The 18780-nt window shown below is 52.4% G+C and overlaps 2 protein-coding genes across 2 annotated transcripts; one reads left to right on the top strand and one right to left on the bottom strand.

The window, feature by feature from the left end:
* Positions 1-1850: 1850 nt before the first annotated feature.
* On the top strand, positions 1851-3895 carry LOC142818331 (uncharacterized). Its single transcript, XM_075897354.1, has 2 exons — positions 1851-2271; positions 3291-3895. The coding sequence occupies exons 1-2, from the start codon at positions 1932-1934 to the stop codon at positions 3872-3874; spliced, it is 924 nt and encodes a 307-aa protein (XP_075753469.1). The 5' UTR covers positions 1851-1931; the 3' UTR covers positions 3875-3895.
* Positions 3896-9203: 5308 nt separating this feature from the next.
* LOC142818341 (perilipin-3-like) lies at positions 9204-14436 on the bottom strand. Its single transcript, XM_075897436.1, has 8 exons — positions 14382-14436; positions 13742-13821; positions 13222-13417; positions 11930-12012; positions 11548-11779; positions 10873-11069; positions 10505-10627; positions 9204-10018 (listed from the first exon to the last, which is right to left on the bottom strand). The coding sequence occupies exons 2-8, from the start codon at positions 13802-13804 to the stop codon at positions 9614-9616; spliced, it is 1299 nt and encodes a 432-aa protein (XP_075753551.1). The 5' UTR covers positions 13805-13821; positions 14382-14436; the 3' UTR covers positions 9204-9613.
* Positions 14437-18780: the final 4344 nt, after the last annotated feature.

Raw genomic sequence — 18780 nt, 5'->3', positions numbered from 1 at the left:
TGTGGTAAGTGGTCAAGAGTTGCATTCTCCCATGATGTGCATGGATGAGGTACAGGGTCTGGGATGGAGGTTGGGTGCAGAAGGGAGCTCAGGGTATAGAACTGAGGTGCTGGGTATAGAACTGGGGTGCTGGGTATAGAACTGGGGAGCTGGAGAGGGTCTGGGAGGGAGTATGGGCGAAGGAGGGGCTTGTGATCTTGGACAGGTATTGGGTCCAGGACCCAGAAGGAGTTTGTGATCTGGGGCAGGGGATTTGGGTGCCGGGTCTTGGAGAGGCTAAGAGTGGAGGTACAGAGGTTTGGGTTGAGACATGAGGCAGTGGTGTAGTAGGGGGAGCATAATGCTGGGGGGAGGGAGGCATGGGGTGCCAAGTGTAATCTCTGGCCACTTACTTAGTGGTCCAGCCAGCAACCCAGCAGGTTCCTCAGGCAGGCTCCCTGCCCTCTGTGTCTCCACATGCCACTTAAAACATCCAGCTGCAGGGCCCTTGTGCTGCTCTAAGTGCCCTGAGGTGGGGTGGAGGGCAGGCTTCATGCACTGTCCTGAATCCAGCACAATCTCACAGCTCCCATTGACCAAAAATCCTCTGCTCCCCCTCCTGTACTCCTGGTCCAGGTTTCAAGCTGGCCAATGGGAGCTGAGAGATTGTGCTGGGGCAAGGGCAACATGCAAGGTCTCTCCCCCTCCCAGCTCCTAGTGCTGAGAAATGAACATGGGCCTTGCAACCAGCCACTTTGAGGAGCATGTGTGGTTAGGGAAAGCAGGGAGCCCGCCTTTGGCTCTCGCTGGGCTACAGACAGGATCTGGTAGTTCAATGAGATGGATTCAACCCACCGGCTGTATTTTACCTGCCCCTGCCTTAGATAGACAGTGAACCATTTTGTTTGAGAACAAGAAGTGGGTTGGGCAACCGGAATAGCTTTCTCCCCTCTCCTCTTTCAGGCCCCATTCAGAAAAGCGGGACATGTTCCCTTAAGGCAGGGGAGTCCAAACTTTTTTCAAAGAGGGCCAGATTTGATGAAGTGAACATGCGTAAGGGCCGACCATTTTGCCTGACATTCTTTGAACCATTAAAATTAAATGCAAATTAACTATTTTATGCAAAGTTTATTGCAAACGGCATACTTTTCATTTCGTCACATGGATCACAAATCTAAACAGGTGTTAAATCACTCTGCCTTTCATATCTGAAGGCCAGATGAAAAAAAATCCAGGAAGCTGAAATATATGTCAGGAACATTGTAAAGTACATTACATATTATTGGTAATAAAGGTTGTCTGTCAACTTTTAAGTTCAAAAAATATGAACAGGAACATAACACCAAGTATACATGTTTGGGTGTGTCTACACTGGGCCACTTATTCCGGAGAATCAGCCGCTTTTCCGGAATAAGCCGCGAGCTGTCTACACTGGCCCTTGAATTTCCGGAAAAGCAACGATGCTGTACTGTACAAAATCAGCCGCTATTCCGGAAACCGTATGATGCTCCCGCTCGGGCATAAGTCCTTTTTCCGGAAAAGCTTTTCCGGAAAAGGGCCAGTGTAGACAGCTTTTCCGGAAAAGCAGAAGAAACGTAAAAAAGCGGTTTGGACGGCGGGAGACCCCGTAGAAGCCACGGACTTCCGCATTACCCGAGGGCTTAAAGAGCCAGCACGCTACTGGCCGCACGTGGCAGGAGGCCCTCAGAGACCTCCCTTCCCAGCTCTGCGACGTGGCAAGTGTGCTGCCCAGCCACCTCAGCGGAGGCATGGCAGCTCGAGGTGGTCAGCCACCGTCACCTGGGGCAGAGGAGGAAGCCCCCAGGGGCCGGAAGCGCAGGGCCCCATCCTGGACCCCCAGAGAGCTGGAGGCCCTCCTGGACCTGTGGGAGGAGGAGGAGGGTCTCCATGACCTCCAGTCCCGCCGCCGGAATGCTGAGCTGTACACCCGGATGGCCCGGAACCTCGCCCAGCAAGGGCACCCCAGCCGCAACTGCGAGCAGGTCCGCTCGAAGGTTAAGGAGTTGCGGCTGGGGTACGTGCGGGCCACGGAGGGGAGGGGAGCAGGGCCTGATGCCTGCCCCTATTTTGAGCGGCTGAACTCATTTTTGGGCGAGCCAGCCCCGCAAGGCCCAGCTGTCCCCGTTGACACCTGCCAGCACCCCCCGATCATTCGTCCCACCGAACCGGAGGAGGAAGACGACAGCGGCGGCGCTTCGGGAGAGGAGGCCAGCGTTGCCACCCAGCAGGCCCCCTCCAGCAGCTCCTCTGTGGCCGGGGAGGAACCCACTGGTGAGTCTTTGAAGGTTACACTCCCAAAGGGCGGGGGGCGGAGGGCGGGGGGGAGCGAGACCCAAGTGTCCGGAGGGGGGAAGGGGAGAGCATGTCACTCAGGCCACGTGAGCTGCACGCTGCATAGCATGCGGCAGTTAGCAGCACGTGCAACCACGTGCAGCCTGGTGACTGAGCGGCAGGTGGCCGTGGCAGGCAGCTGCGGGCACGGCTGGGACCGTGCTTCTCACACACATTTCAGCGGGATCAGGGGGAAGGGTGGATGCCGGCTGGAACCGGCCAGGGCCCGAGGGACTCAGCCCAGATCCTGCTGCTCCACCAAGGGGTGCAGCACAGGGAATGGCACACTGTCCCAGGCCTGGCTGTGAGGCACAGCCAGCTGCTCCTGGGATAAGTGCAGCGTCACAGTCCTGTGACCGTGGACCGCCACCGAGCCGCTCACCTGCTCCCAGTGCCTTGGCAGGTTCCCCGAGGGAAGTCCCCACTGCGGCCACACCTGTCCCTGGGCTACCAGGCTTGCGGGAGGGATAGTGGGAGGGAGATGGGCCCCTGAGTTTTGCTGCAAGGATGGGACATCCCCCCACCCAGTCACCCTTTCTGGTTCTGACCAGGAGATATCGCACGCAATGGGATCTGAGAGCCCAGACCGCCACTGACAGGTGTGCTCCCAGGCACTGCGTGGGGATGCATCTCGCTCCCTGTCAAACACCAGTGATTAGCCCTAAGCTTTTCACAGTGTCCACCGGCAGGGAGTTCCACAGGTGAACGCAGCACAAGCACCCTCCTGCCCTGCACGGAGCCAGGATACAGACCGGTGCTTACAATACTGCAAGGAGGACCCTACTCCCAGGGGTGGTCCTTCTTGCCAACATACAACACCCCCCGGGAGCAGGAGGGGAACTGAGTGGGCCCAAGCCACAACTGTGCGGTCACCTGGGGCTCTGGGGTGGAGGGCATGGAAGTGTGGGGACAGTGGATGGCCTGCCTGACTGACCCGTCCTTTCTTCTCTTCCCTGCAGCGGGACCCAGCACCAGACCAGCGACTCCAGCAGCAGCGGCACCCCCAGCTGCCCAAGCCCGGAGGACCAGGCTCCGACACCGGGACCAGCTGCTTCGGCGTCATGTCACCGCGGTGGAGGGGATCCAGACCTCCATTGCGGAGCGTGTGCAGGGGGACCAGGAGTGGCGGCAGGAGGGATGGGCTGCGTTCCTGGAGGAATGCCGCGAGATGCGTGCCACAATGGGCACCCTGACGGCACATTTAATACATGCCATCCACTATGGCATGGCCGGACCGCATGCCCCCGCCATCCCTCCGGGAGCACAGCCCATGCCCCCTCCTATCCCTGCTCCTCTCCCAGCTCCTGCTCCTCTCCCTGCTCCTGCTCCTGCTCATGCTCCTGACCCTGACCCTGCTCATGCTCCTGACCCTGACCCTGCTCATGGTCCTGCTCCTGACCCTGAAGACCGTGCTCCTACTCGTGCTCCTACTCGTGCTCCTACTCGTGGGCACCTCAGCGTGCAGGCTGCCCCAACGCGGTCTGCCCAGCGTGGGCAGGTCCGCCCCCAGAGGGGCGCTCGCAGGGGCCACCCGTCCCAGTAACTGCCCCCCCCCTCCTTCTCGCAGTTAAAGGTCCCCCCCTCCTTCTCGCAGTTAAAGCTCCCCCCCCCTCCTTCTCGCAGTTAAAGGTCCCCCCCTCCTTCTCGCAGTTAAAGCTCCCCCCCCCTCCTTCTCGCAGTTAAAGGTCCCCCCCTCCTTCTCACAGTTAAAGCTCCCCCCCCCTCCTTTGTAAATAAAAAGTTCTGTTTTCATTTCAATCTTGTGTGGTTATTGTGTTCCTCTAGTAACTGTACAGAAATTATGTGAGATGCCAATTAGCCACTTCAATTTAAAGAGGGTTACAACTGTGGACAACAAATTCATGACTCTATCACCGGGGGGGGGGGGCTTTTTCAGTGGTCATTGGTTCGCGGCGCATAAAGAAATACTTGAGACTTTTCAGTAAAGATGTAAACCAGAAACTATATTTACATAGCAACAAACAAGCAGAAAAAAATGGTTACAATATGCAGTACAGTACACATTCAAAAACATAAGTTAGGCGCAGGGAGGACGATTGTGGTGTTGCTGGCCACCTCGATCCTTTGGTCCTTCCGGGCCTCAGGAGAGGAACAGCCAGGAGATCCCTCGACGGATGACTGTGGTGTTCCTGGCCATGTCAGTCCTTTGGGCCTTCCGGGCCTCAGGAGAGGAACAGCCAGGAGATCCATTGAAGATGGCACTGATGTAAGCCTTCGACACAAGTCCCAAATCCTGTTGGCTGTTCCTCAGGACGGCGATGGTGGCCTAAACCCTAGCCTAACTTAAAAGAAAAACCCTAACTACACCCGACGCACCCGACGAACAGACTCGATGACGGCCGCGATGTGCTGTGACCCGACGCTTTACTATACTATGGGGAGGGGGGAGGTAAGGGGAGGAGGTGGGGAAGGGTAGGAGCTGGGACGGAGTACTCTGGGGTGACCCAAGCGACCCTGCTACGGGGCTTGGGCAAACATGTCCACCAGGGCCTCTCTAATGCGCACCGCCTCCTGGCGCGCCTGGCGGATGGCAGCTGTGTCGGGCTGGTCCAAGGTCTGTGCCTCAGCTGCCACCCATGCAGGGAGGAAGGCCTCCCCACTGCGCTCCACAATATTGTGGAGCACGCAGCACGCGGCCAGCACTTCTGTTGCATTCTGCTCACCCATGTCGAGACGGGTGAGCAAACAACGGAAGCGGGCTTTTAACCGTCCAAACGCCAGCTCCACTGGGTTTCGGGCCCGGTTGAGGCGGTCGTTGAACCGGGCCCGGTTCTGGTCCGGCTGCCCCGTGTAGGGCCGCATGAGCCAGGGCATCAGGGGGTAGGCCGCATCCCCGACGATGCAGATGGGCATCGGCACATTCCCGACAGTCAAGTCCCGCCGGGGGAAGTAGGTGCCCGCCTCCAACCTCTGAAACAGTCCTGAGTTCCGGAGGATGCGGGCGTCGTGTGCCCGGCCGGACCAGCCGCCGTAGATGTCCAGGAAGCGACCCCGGTGATCCACGAGGGCTTGCAGGACGATGGAGCAGTACCCCTTGCGGTTCATGAAATGGCCTGCTCGATGCTCCGGGGCCCGGATGGCGATGTGGGTGGCGTCCAGGGCTCCCCCGCAGTTGGGGAACCCGAGGGCAGCGAAGCCGGCCATGGTCTCATCGACATCGCGCAGGCGGATGATTCTTGGCAGCAGGACGTCGTTGATGGCGTGGACGACCTGCAGAAGGGTGCAGAGAAACACAAGGGAACACATTACATACAGCCAGGGGTGAGTGTGCGCTCCCTTGGGTCCCCCCCTTGATTCCCTCTGTACACACACACACACACACACACACACACACACACAGGGCCCCCCTCGCCCCACGCCCCCCCCCCCACCAGTGGGCCGGTGCAAGGGAGGGACGGTCGAAACCCCTGAGCGACCCAGCCTGGAGTCTTGGGTGTCCCTGGGCCTGGAGTGGAGCACCCTCCCCTATCTCACTCCCCCTGGGACTTACCTGGATGACGATAACACCAACGGTGGATCTTCCCACCCCGAACTGGTGTGCCACCGAGCGGTAGCTGTCCGGTGTGGCCAGCTTCCACAGCGCGATGGCAACCCTCTTGTTGACGGGGATGGGTGCCCGCAGCCGGGTGGCGGTTCTCTGCAGCGCGGGGGTCAGCCAGGTGCACAGCATCAAAAAGGTCCGCTTTCTCATTCGGAAATTCCGGACCCACTGGTAGTCGTCCCATCGTCCGAGGACCACACGGTCCCACCAGTCGGTGCTCGTTTCCAAAGTCCAAATGGGCCAGTCTATCGTTGGGTGCTGATGCCACGCGGTTGCCAGGACCTCCCTGGTGAGGGAGTCCAAGGCAATCTCTGCCTCCTGGTATGTGTACAGCAGGGCACCAGCCTGCAGCACGAGCTCCAGGCACCTGTACAGGTCTAACAGGGGCCCGAGCAGGTACATGGCCATCCACGGCTCCATAGCAGACAGTGCAGAGCAGAAAAAATAAAATGCCAGGAAAAGCTGGTGGGGGGGCCAAAGGGTGGTGTCCCCAAAACTCACAGGGCAGCCACCGACCCTGTGAAGGGTGCCAGTCTCTGGCAGAGGTCACAAGGCACGGGAGCACGAGACAAACGGCTGCCCGGCGAGACCCCTTTAACCACGCGTCTGGACGGAGCTCCGGCCCCGCCCCCGGAAAGGTCTGGTGGCCTTTGCCCTTTTCAAAATGGTTCCGGGCTTTTTGCTTTTCCGGAAAAGCGCGCCGCCAATGTAGACGCGCTTTTCCGGAAAAGCGCATCGTTATCGCGGAAACTCCGTGGCCAATGTAGACGCTCCTTTTCCGGAAAAGCTGAAAACGGAATGTATTCCGTTTTAAGCATTTCCGGAAATTCATGCCAGTGTAGACGTAGCCGTTGTGTCCAAATATATTTATAACTGATTTAGACCAACTGACATTAACTGAGATTTTACAATGTATTCATCTCAATACATATGGATTCGTTGGGGGCCTTAAAAGATAGATATTGCCAAATTACCTGTGGGGCCATATTAAACCAGAACACGGGCCGCAATTGGCCCGCGGGCCGGACTTTGGACATGCCTGCCTTAAGGGGATGGGTGGGAGAAAAGAATATTTCTCCCTCTGACACCCCTTCATTGTTCTCCCTCAGGCTTGAATTAGGACAAAAACTGGTGGCTCTGTCCCTTCCCACGATCCAAGCCCTGCCCGTGTGAGGTGCTACTCAGAGCAGTCTGTGTAGGTGCTCAGGACAGAACTGTGCTTGCTCTGCTGGGAACTTTGGCCGTGGGTCCCTCTCAGGAAGTTTCTGACACACCCCGGGCATGAGCAGAGTGAGATGGAGACACAAGAGTCACATGCCTGGAGCCCAGTCATGTGATTAGGTCAATCTCAGCTATCTCTACCTCACAAAACTGCAAAAAAAAAAAGCTTGAGACTCTCCATTGACTAGAACTGTGATGTCTGCGTGGGCTGGTACCCAGCCTCCTGCAGAGGGCGAAGCAGCATCCAGACCAAAAGAGGGAACTTTTTACCTGGCCCTTGCTGTTCCTGTTGTTTGCCCACCCACCCATCCTCCCTTGACTTCAGCAGGGCAATGGCTAGCTGGGCTCTGTGGGATTGGTGGCATCTGGCTCTTTAGCCCCAAGGGTCAGAGTGTGGCCATGGAAGTGTAAATAGTTCCCTGATGCCATCCACTCTCACTGGCTGTGTCTACACTGGGCCACTTTTTTGATCAGATACACTGGTTATAATCACCATACACGTGGCTACCCTAAGTGGGAGGAATGGAGAACAGGATTGTTCCTTTGTAAGTGGAGCACTTTGCATTTGTCCTTGTTAAACTTCATTCTGTTTCTCTAGATCATTTTGAATTGACTCTATCCTCCAAAGCAGTTGCAGCCCCTCCCAGCTTGGTATCATCTGCAAACTTAAGTGTACTCTGTGTCAATATCTAAATCATTAAACATGCTCAGAACTGGTCCCAAAACAGACCCCTGTGGAGCCCCACTTGTTATACCCTTCCAGCATGACTGAACTGTTAATAACTAATACATCATATAACAGGCTGCGTCCCTGCTATGGGTGTTCCAGGGATGAATCACATGGATGAAGGGGACACCCTGAGCCAGTGTAGCTGATTTTCTAGTGTAGGAATGCACTCCTGCCAGCCTTGGCACTCTAGGCTTCTGGAACAATTCTCTCTAGAGGAGCAGCTTAGGAGATTCACAAGGGACTATTAGGACCGGGAATAGCCTAGGATCTGAGACGCACTAGCTAGTAAGCTCTGTCACTCAAGTTTGGCCTGGGGTTAGTATAAACCCGCAGTTCCCTTACAGGCACTCAGTTGTGAACGAGTGTTTGTAGTTCTACTCAGCACTGCATGATCCCTATGACTTGGGTTGAGGAAAAATCCCTCCCTTTTTTATTTCTTGCATTTTAAAGGATGGAACTCCTTTGTGAAAGTGGTTGTGGTTCAGGGAAGTCCTACATTGGTGAGTGGAGCACTGTCTCACTATCCTTAAAAGCCCCACACACAGGCCAAGACCTGGATGTGCAAGGTATGTGGTATACTTAGCATAGGCCATGTTCTCTAACCCAACTGCCCCCTTCCTTTGAGGAGAGTTTTAAATGTATTGCATAAGATGGTTACTGTATTTTTTTCCAAGTGAAAAGCCACAGTTGTGGCAAAAGCTGTATAGTACATGGAGTATTCAGAGTAGCCACTGTGCACAAGGTGTAAAATTCCTAGTACAACCTTTACTGTCATATCCAGATATGCTGCTCCAATAGTTAGGGGGTAGTGATAGTGTAGGTGGTATTCATGATCTAACTGATTCTGATATTACAGCACATGCTCTCCCCATAGTCTGGAACACCTATGCCTAAAAGCCTCTCCTATGACAACCCTGTTGTGAGACTGCCTGCCTCTCCCTCCCCTTTAACCCTTCCCCGCCAAAAAACCCCACCACCTGCATGCTGTAGCAATCCAGATAGTGAAGCTGGTTAGAGTAGTATTTAAGCTTACCTGTAGCTATTTACTTTATAACAGGCTGCTTCCTGAAAAACCAAGTGCCATTCTAAGGCATGTGAAATGAAATATTAATGATTTGTTCTAATTTTTGCAAGAAGCCACTGCATGTTTAAAGGGGAATAGTTGATTTAGAACTTCAGGAAATTAAGGCTCTAGATTTGGTTGGTATGAAACAAGCCTGGGAAGTTAGACTAAGTGTCCGGCCACACTAACAGCAGTTTCTGCTACTGAAAAATGAGGATGTCTACAGCAGGACTAGTCTGTGCACAAATCACCTACTATAGACCTGGAAGACACTTAGACATGAGGAGACACCACTATTCAAATGCAGTGACATTTTATTTTGAAGACAGGGTGGTAGTAAGTACAAACTAGTATAAAGATAAGAAATCTACATTCTAGCATCCACAACACGCTAGGTTATGCAGCTCGGGCTTCAGATGGTTCTTGTGTCTAAGTTATTACTTTGCCAGAACCCTTCCTTCAGATTTAGGCATGTGAGCCAAGAGACACAGGAACAGGTAGCCAGCTGAAGTACATTATTCATTACTATCTAGCAGGAGGACTAGTCACCCTGCCAGAAGTTGCAGACATCCAAGCACAGGGATTCCTGGTGCTAGCCTACTTCGGCAGGCCATACAGGGCTAGTGTACATGAAGGCAAAGGAGACTGAATTGGTGGATAGGGAGGAACTCTGTCCTCCGGCTTCCAAGCTGAAATGGTTTCCAGCTCAAGGCTCCTTAGACTCGGATGCCACTACAACTTCTGTCTCCTTAGCTTCAGTTTCCTGATTTTGTGGTGCCAGGGAATCTGCAGAGCCCTTCCCCGATGGGGCAAAGGGTCCCACAATCCAAGACAGAGGCGTATCCTGCATCACGTACGCCATCAGCTCATCCACATATTCCTGGGCCTTGGTCACCATCTCCTGGCTCTGGGTCAGGAGGCTGCTGGAGAGATCCTGGAAGGAGCTGGCAGTGGAGAAGGAAGCATGGAGCTCTCCCATGTTGTGGGACATCTGTCGCACCTTGTCCTGAAGGTTGGCGGGGAGACCTTGAATGCTGGATACTAGCACCCAGTAGGCATCCTGCAGCTGCTGGAAAATGCTGCGGGACATGGCCAGAGTCTCCGACTCCACCTGGTGGGGAGACAAGCAGCCGTATGTTATGTTCCTCACACAAAAGGCATCAGACTCACTGCTACCTCCTGCAGTCGGGTTTGCCATGCCAGTAACCAGCAAGGTCTCTGATGTAAAGCCCACTAGCTACAGAACGCCTTTTCAGGAGGAAGGGAAGGAGCCATCTGGCTCCGTTAGATAAAAGAAGGAGCTCTTGGATCGCCACTGCAGTCCATAAGCCATGTAACTAAGTGAGAGGTATGTCCAGGAAACCCCTTCTTATGCACATAGCTAAGAGAGCAACTAAGTGACCGAACGCCTTTCTGCACAGTTTGCTCATGTGACAAACTTAAGGATCTCTAAGCAAGTAAGTCTTTGTTATGCTCAGCATTCTCAGTCGACAGGCCCTAGAGATCACTCATGTTTCCTTGGAGCAACAGCTGCTCAATAGTCATCAGGACCAGAATACTATCTACTTTTAGTCAGATGGGCAAGCCAAGCACCTACCTCTGTGTTCGGCAAGTCTGTGATCTCACTGCCTTTTGCCTGCTTTCTGCTCCAGTTCAGCCACACGTGCTGGAACTTCTCCTGGACATCTTGTAGCGTCACACCTTGCTTGAGGTGTTCGATCTGGAGGAGGAGTTAAGTTACAACAGCACATGTCAGCATTTGTCATTTGCCAGCCCTCAGATGGGTATGCTCAAATGCAGCAAGAAGAGATCTAGTCAGAGCACACAGCCTCATTGAGCCCTGGTCCAGAAGGAGGGAGTTGAAGTCTTCCCTGCCTTAAGGGGGAGCATATGAAGAGGGAAGGGAATCAGAGGCCGGCTGCTTTCTGTATTTGTCAGAAGGGTCTGGCCTCAAGAAGTCCTTACCAGTCCCATGGTTTGTTGAAGCTGGGAAAGCGCCTCACTGATGCTGTGGCTGGTGCATCTCATCTTGTCCAGGGAATAGCGGTAGGCGCGCTGGCGGAGTTTGGTGGACAGGGAACCTAAACGCACAAAGTAGCTGCGATGCTCTTGTGGTTGTGCCGCAGACACTTCAGCCCCTTCCACAGATTCCGCAAGTTCCGCTAGAGGGAAGGTTGTTCAGATTAGATGTTGGGGGAAGGAGCACAAGTTGCACTGTCCTACCCCGAACTCTTGGAGCCAGAGCTTCCTAGCACCTTTTAATACCATGGAAGTAACCTCAGCCTTTAAGAGGAGCAATAGTTAACCCCACTAACACAAGACAGTCTTAAAGTGCTGCATAGTCCTGTCTTGTTTCAGCAAGACCAGACTAACACTGCTGCATCTCTATTACTAACTCCACTAGAGACCACCAAGCCTGGTTTTGAGCATTTGGATAAGGTCTATTCTTCCCCCATCTGTCTCATGCTTCCCCTCCAGGACCATCTTGTCATTTAATCTGGGTACATGCCCACTGAGGCATGAGCATTACAATATGAAGTTACTGTAGGACAAGACTGAGACACCTAGAGGAGGTTGGACCAGAGGGAGAGTGACCCTGCTTTTTCAAAGAAATTTGCCCCATCATTCCTGTGCTCTGACCTAGTTCATCCTCAGTCATGGGGAGGTAGTGATCCAAGAGCGCTTCAGATTTCTCCAGCATGGCTTCCATCCCACTTACAGCCAGTTGGCCCATTCTCGACTCCCCAACGGTGCTCATGCCCTCTGCTACCACTGATCTGGTGGTCTTCATACCATCCTGCATGGCCTCCTTGGTCATGTCCACCACTCTGGTCATGCTCTCCTTGATATCTGTCAGTGTGTCTGACATGGCCTAGAGGGAAAGATCCAGCAAGGCATGATCAGTAATTCAGAGCAAGACTAGATGCTCATGCTCAAAGTGGTGGCACGGCCTTTTGCTGGAGGAAGCAGAGCAGTATTGCTTGTCTAAGCCCTGGCCATGTCACTGTGTGGGGTGAGTTACCTTCTCAGCCGTCTCTTGAAGGGTTGGTAGATTCTCCTCCACTTTGTCTGGTACTTCAGAAGCCGACTCCGTTCCTGTTGCTTCTGTAGGACGAGACACCAGGACGTAGTTGCCTTAACGGTCAGTTTTGCTACTGCAAAGCAGCATCTGGCTCACATCTGTCATGTGCTCAGGCAGCAACCGTTAGGGTTGAAGAAGCTGCACATTGACACTTGCAACTAATCTCAGTTTACCAGGGGATTTCCCCGTCTTCCCAGTGCAGTGATTGCCTCCCTCTACCCAGGCTAAGAGATCTCCTGGTGTAAGGATGCTCGTCCTGGACAGTCTCCAAAGCTGTAAAACTGAGTGTAAAGGTCTCACTCCATAGTCAAGCACTAACTTATCTCCAGCTCAGCCCTCTGGCAGGCACCCAGAGGTTTACAACACCTTTGCTCTAAAACAGGCATGTCCAAAGTCCGGCCCGCGGGCCAATTGCGGCCCGTGTTCCGGTTTAATACGGCCCCACAGGTAATTTGGCAATATCTATCTTTTATGGCCCCCAACGAATCCATATGTATTGAGAGGAATACATTGTAAAATCTCAGTTAATGTCAGTTGGTCTAAATCAGTTATAAATATATTTGGACACAACATATATACTTGGTGTTATGTTCCTGTTCATATTTTTTGAACTTAAAAGTTGACAGACAACCTTTATTACCAATAATATGTAATGTACTTTACAATGTTCCTGACATATATTTCAGCTTCCTGGATTTTTTTTTTCATCTGGCCTTCAGATATGAAAGGCAGAGTGATTTAACACCTGTTTAGATTTGTCATCCATGTGACGAAATGAAAAGTATGCCGTTTGCAATAAACTTTGCATAAAATAGTTAATTTGCATTTAATTTTAATGGTTCAAAGAATGTCAGGCAAAATGGTCGGCCCTCACGCATGTTCACTTCATCAAATCTGGCCCTCTTTGAAAAAAGTTTGGACACCCCTGCTCTAAAAGGTTCAATGAAGTGATCTCATGAAGGGAATGAGTAAGGATGGTCATTTCTGTTCCCATTGAGCAACTGCTTAACATGAATCTTCACCACCCGGCAGTAGTGGAGATGACTGCATGTGCCGTACTAGTCGTTAGAAACACCTGCTTCTAGTATCTCAGGGCTGCTCAATCATTCCTACAGTCACATTAGCCCCACTGCTACCTGCCTTTTGATCTTGAGACCCTACGGTCAAGAGATTGTGTCATACAAACACACAAATAGAAAGTTCTGCTTCAGACAGTTACAGACTTTACTCACCCTGAGGTTCAAGTGCAGTTGGAGCTGGCTGTTCACTGCTGGCTGCAACACTGGTTAGGGAGATCACTCCCTTCTCTGCCATGTCACAGAGAGACTTCACATAGGGATGGCTCTCCTTGGTGGAGGTGTAGGCAGTGGCAGCCAGGTCACAGGCAGTGCTGACCACAGGGAGATTGGCCACCCTCTTCAGGACATTCTAGTGAGGCAAGGGGGAGAACAATTCAGTCAGGGAAGCAAGGGCCAGTCCTGGAGCTGACCCATTGCTTGGTCAAGTGGTTATACCCTTGACTATGTTTGCGCCCCCCCCCCCAATCAAAAGATTATATGATGGTGTGAAAGGCTGTAGAGCACGTGGGCTAAAGAACTGCTTCTGACATTGGAGTGATAACACTAGATCAAAAGTCAAAACAAAACAAAACATCCACCAAGGTATCCATGTGTGGAGCCTGCTATTAATCAACAGCCAACTGTATGGTTCAACTTGCAGACAGAACAGTGAGGCTTAAGAGGAAATACCCACCTGTTGCTCCTCCTCCTTGTGCTTTGGAGAAGACATATTGGTATCCTTTCCATTAGAAGTCATGGTCTAGTCAGATAGGCCTGAGACAAGGCAAAGAGAGGCTACATTACAAGCCATAACTATCCCTGGAGTTACAGCACTCAGAGACAAGAAGGTTGTTCTGCTCCATGAAGTGACAACAAAATGGCCATCCCTCCCACAGATTAACAAGGAGCCCCTCTTTAGAGAAATATTTGCTCTTTAGTACATACACTGTCACTGCTTCTTAAAAGCATTTCAGTTCTGCTAAAGATAAGGAGAAAGCAGGAGAATTCTGTCACATCACTGAGCCATAGAAACTGTTCTACTTTAATAAGCCCATGGAAGGCAGCAAGTACATAATTACTACTACATCTAGTAATCAGCACTTACTGGTATGAAAATAAAACTTGATCTGATACTGTCCTTCACCAAAGCAGGGGCTTATAGTTAAGCATCCCAGACTCTGCTTTCCAAACCACATTCTGCTTGCAGCATCTTAATAATATAAACACAGCCCCACATCCAAACTTTCTTAGCAGCATGACTACACAGCCCTAGCCAGGGAACAATATAAACAAAAAGCCCTGTTACTAACAAGTCCCACAACACCCCCACTAACCTTTCTCAGTTTTCCAAACACTGCCTTACTCTCCTTACCATCTGGCAGGATTTTATACACATTTGGTGATGTCGTGCTTTAAGTGTAGGGGGTGAAACACTCAGGACTGACAGTTCAGAGGGAGCCAATGAAAAGAAGGCTTCCACTTCTCTGACCAATAAGAGAATAGAAATCCCTTGGGGACGGCAAAGTCTGGGCGTGAGATCTTCACCATAGGTGATTCCAATTAACCTGCCTGGGTCGTTTGCTGCCACCCAGCTGAACTCACTTTGATTCCACAGCCTGCCTTGAAACAGTTGCTAGTGAGAATGGATAAAAGCACCAGTAGGACTTAAAAAGCAATTGACTTCCATTGCCTTTTCTAATGGTGAAAGGGAGAGGAAAGGGGAACATATTGAAACAGCGCTTCAACTTTTATTTTGACAAAGCTAGAAAAAATAAATCCCTGCCAAATATAAACCATCTCTGGGGGTGAGGTTGCAGAGAGCCATGCGCCTGCTTCCTCTGCATGTTGGCCAGTTTCAAAGTAAAAACCAGACACTGTACCACAGTGGCACTCTAAAGATTGGTAGTTTTCTCCAGGGTTTAGGGCACTAACCTAGGATTTGAGCTTAGTTCAATTTTATCCATTTTTCTACCTCCTGTGTGACCTTGGGCAAGTCACTTAGCCTCTCAATTCCCCTATGCACAGTGGGGGTAACAGGACTTCTGGGCTTTATAGTCGTTGTCTGAAGTGCTCAGATACTCTGGCAATCAGGACCTTAAAAACACATTAAAGGATAAGTGGGCTATAATTTTTGAGGAAGGGGGGCATTCCAAGAATGTGGTAGGTGGTCAAGAGTTGCATTCTCCCATGATGTGCATGGATGAGGTACAGGGTCTAGGATGGAGGTTGGGTGCAGAAGGGAGCTCAGAGTATAGACCTGGGGTGCTGGGTATAGAACTGGGGTGCTGGAGAGGGTCTGGGAGGGAGTATGGGCGAAAGAGGGGCTTATGATCTTGGACAGGTATTGGGTCCAGGACCCAGGAGGAGATTGTGATCTGGGGCAGGGGATTTGGGTGCCGGATTTTGGAGAGGCTAAGAGTGGAGGAGTGGAGGTACAGAGGTTTGGGTTGAGACATGAGGCAGTGGTGTAGTAGGGGGAGCATAATGTTGGGGGGAGGGAGGCATAGGGTGCCAAGTGTAATTTCTGGCCACTTACTTAGTGGTCCGGCCAGCAACCCAGCGGGTTCCTCAGGCAGGCTCCCTGCCCTCTGTGTCTCCACACGCCACTTAAAACATCCAGCTGCAGGGCCCTTGTGCTGCTCTAAGTGCCCTGAGGTGGGGTGGAGGGCAGGCTTCATGCACTGTCCTGAACCCAGCACAATCTCACAGCTCCCATTGACTAAAAATCCTCTGCTCCCCCTCCTGTACTCCTGCTCCAGGTTTCAAGCTGGCCAATGGGAGCTGAGAGATTGTGCTGGGGCAAGGGCAACATGCAAGGTCTCTCCCCCTCCCAGCTCCTAGTGCTGAGAAATGAACATGGGCCTTGCAACCAGCCACTTTGAGGAGCATGTGTGGTTAGGGAAAGCAGGGAGCCCGCCTTTGGCTCTCGCTGGGCTACAGACAGGATCTGGTAGTTCAATGAGATGGATTCAACCCACCGGCTGTATTTTACCTGCCCCTGCCTTAGATAGACAGTGAACCATTTTGTTTGAGAACAAGAAATGGGTTGGGCAACCAGAATAGCTTTCTCCCCTCTCCTCTTTCAGCCCCCATTCAGAAAAGAGGGACATGTTCTCTAAAAGGGATGGGTGGGAGAAAAGAATATTTCTCCCTCTGACACCCCTTCATTGTTCTCCCTCAGGCTTGAATTGGGACAAAAACTGGTGGCTCTGTCCCTTCCCACGATCCAAGCCCTGCCCGTGTGAGGTGCTACTCAGAGCAGACTGTGCAGGTGCTCAAAACAGGACTGTGCTTGCTCTGCTGGGATCTTTGGCCTTGGGTCCCTCTCAGGAAGTTTCAGACACACCCCGGGCATGTGCAGAGTGAGATGGAGACCCAAGAGTCACATGCCTGGAGCCCAGTCATGTGATAGGTCAATCTCAGTTATCCCTACCTCACAATACTGAAGAGAAAAAAAAAAGCTTGAGACTCTCCATTGACTAGAACTGTGATGTCTGCCTGGGCTGGTACCCAGCCTCCTGGTGAGGACAGAGCAGCATCCAGCCCAAAAGAGGGAACTGTTTACCTGGCCCTTGCTGTTCCTGTTGGAACCCAATGGCTAGCTGGGCTCTATATGCTTGGTGGCATCTGGCCCTTTACCCCCATGGGTCAGAGTGTGGCCATGGGAGCATGAATAGTTTCCTGATGCCATCCACTCTCACTGTGAAAATGAAACTGAGATGCTTCTCCCAGCAGATGATGCAGATCCACAATCCTCCCTCTCCTTTCTCCCTTACTTTGATCAGCAGTGAAACAGTTAAAAACCTGGACATGTCTCTCACCATCACTTGGCAGGGGAGTTACCCCCCTTAGCTGAACAGGGCAGTTCACACATTTCCAAGCTACCATGTCAGGCTCTCTCTGCAGGAGCAGGCTGCTGCCTACCCAGCTATTTTTGCTGCTTTTATATTTCAAAAGTTTTTCCATAATCTAGTGTCACATGAATGGCAGATTTACTTGGTATTGCTTGAGTACCTGTGGGGGCAGAAGGTGAAGCAATCAGGGCTGGAGCCTGCAGGATCTGGGGGTGGTGCTGCTCTAGTTCCTGTGATCCCTAGGTGGAAGTTGGTTGTGTGCTGTCTTTGTGCCTGCAGGCACCACCCCTGCAGCTCCCATTGGTCCCAGGTCCTGTCCAATGGCAGCTGACACCACATGGAGCCCAGAGGGACCTGATGGCTGCTTCCAGGAATCATGCAGAGCCAATTGAGTGAAGGAGTCTGTCTCGAGCCCAGAAACCTCCTGTGCCACCAACTGGATTTTTAACTGCCTGCTCAGTGGTGCAGACTGAAGCTCCCTGGATTCCTTTTTTGATCAGATACCGCCATACCTCTGGCTATGCTAACTGGGAAGAATGGAGAACAGGATTGTTCCTTTGTAAGTGGAGCACTTTACATTTGTCATTATTAAACTTCATTCTATTTACCTCAGACTGATTCTCTAGATCATTTTGAATTGACCTTATCCTCCAAAGCAGTTGCAGCCTCTCCCAGCTTGATATCATCTGCAAACTTAAGTGTCCTCTATGCCAATATCTAAATCATTAAGCGTGATCAGAACTGGTCCCAAAACAGACCCCCTGTGGAGCCCCACTTGTTATACCCTTCCAGCATGATTCAACTGTTAATAACTAATACAGGCAGTCCCCGAGTTCCTCGGATCCGACTTGTCGGATTCGCAATTACAAACAGGGATTTACTCGCCTAAGAGAACGGGGTCTCGCCCCCTGCTTTCTCCAGGGTGAGAAAAACTGCTCCGCGTCTCCCTGGTCTGCTGGGGGGGAAGCCTCCCAGCAGACCAGGGAGACGTGGAGCAAAGCCGTGGAGCACGCGGGCAGCGGGACAGCCCAGACGCGCCGTGGCTGTCTTTGCTCCCCAGCCTGCTGGTCTCCAGCAGTCCAGGGAAACGTGGAGCAAAGCCGTGGAGGACCCAGGCGGCGGGACCGTAGTGCATCTCGGTCCGCCGCCCGTGTCTCCCTGGTCTGCTGGGGTGGGGAGTGGAGCACACAGCTAGTGCACCCCTCCCCAGGCTTTTCTCTGGATGCCTGTGGTAGAGCAGCTGCGGCGCTACCGGTTGGTCCTGCATTACCGCTCTGGGCGCTACTAGACCAACCCGGCAGCACCCCAGCTGCTCTGCCCCAGGTGTCCTGATTCAGCCACTGCTGGTCAGTTTCAGGAGTGGCTGAATCAGGATGCCTGGGGCAGAGCAGCTTGGGTGCTGCTGGATTGGTCCAGTAGCACCGAGGAGTGGAGCTACTGAAGCATCCCAGCAGAACACCAGCTGCTCTGCCCCAGGCGTCAATTCAGCCGCTGCTGAAACTGACCAGCAGCTGACTACAGGAAGCCCGAGGCAGAGTCGCTCTGCCCCGGGCTTCCTGGAATCAGCTGCTGATCAGATTCACCAGGCTGAATCTGGACACCAGTTCCGACTTAAGAACAAACCTACTGTCCCTATCTTGTATGTAAGTTGAATCTGTATGTAACCCAGGGACTGCCTGTACATCATATTGTAACAGGCTGTGCCCCTGCTATGGGGGTTCTAAGGATGTAGCACATAGATGAGGGGGACACCCTGAGCCAATATAGCTGATTTTCTAGTGTAGGAATGCACTCGTGCCAGCCTTAGCACTTTAGGCTTCTGGAACAATTCTCTCTAGAGGAGCAGTTTAGGAGATTCACAAGGGGCTATTAGACTGGG

Source organism: Pelodiscus sinensis, chromosome 1 (genome assembly GCF_049634645.1).
Source record: "Pelodiscus sinensis isolate JC-2024 chromosome 1, ASM4963464v1, whole genome shotgun sequence".
NCBI classification, from domain to species: Eukaryota; Metazoa; Chordata; order Testudines; family Trionychidae; genus Pelodiscus; species Pelodiscus sinensis.
The sequence above is the reverse complement of the archived record's forward strand: the minus strand, read 5'-3'. Positions and strand labels throughout refer to the sequence as shown.

Excerpts from the sequence above, each read along its gene's own strand:
- LOC142818331 (XM_075897354.1), top strand. The coding sequence starts at position 1,932 with ATGGCCCGGAACCTCGCCCAGCAAGGGCACCCCAGCCGCAACTGCGAG. Across the intron at positions 2,272-3,290 it reads GGCCGGGGAGGAACCCACTG|CGGGACCCAGCACCAGACCA; the intron begins GTGAGTCTTTGA and ends TCTTCCCTGCAG.
- LOC142818341 (XM_075897436.1), bottom strand. The coding sequence starts at position 13,804 with ATGACTTCTAATGGAAAGGATACCAATATGTCTTCTCCAAAGCACAAG. Across the intron at positions 11,780-11,929 it reads TTCAAGAGACGGCTGAGAAG|GCCATGTCAGACACACTGAC; the intron begins GTAACTCACCCC and ends CTTTCCCTCTAG. Across the intron at positions 10,019-10,504 it reads CAGACTTGCCGAACACAGAG|GTGGAGTCGGAGACTCTGGC; the intron begins GTAGGTGCTTGG and ends TCTCCCCACCAG.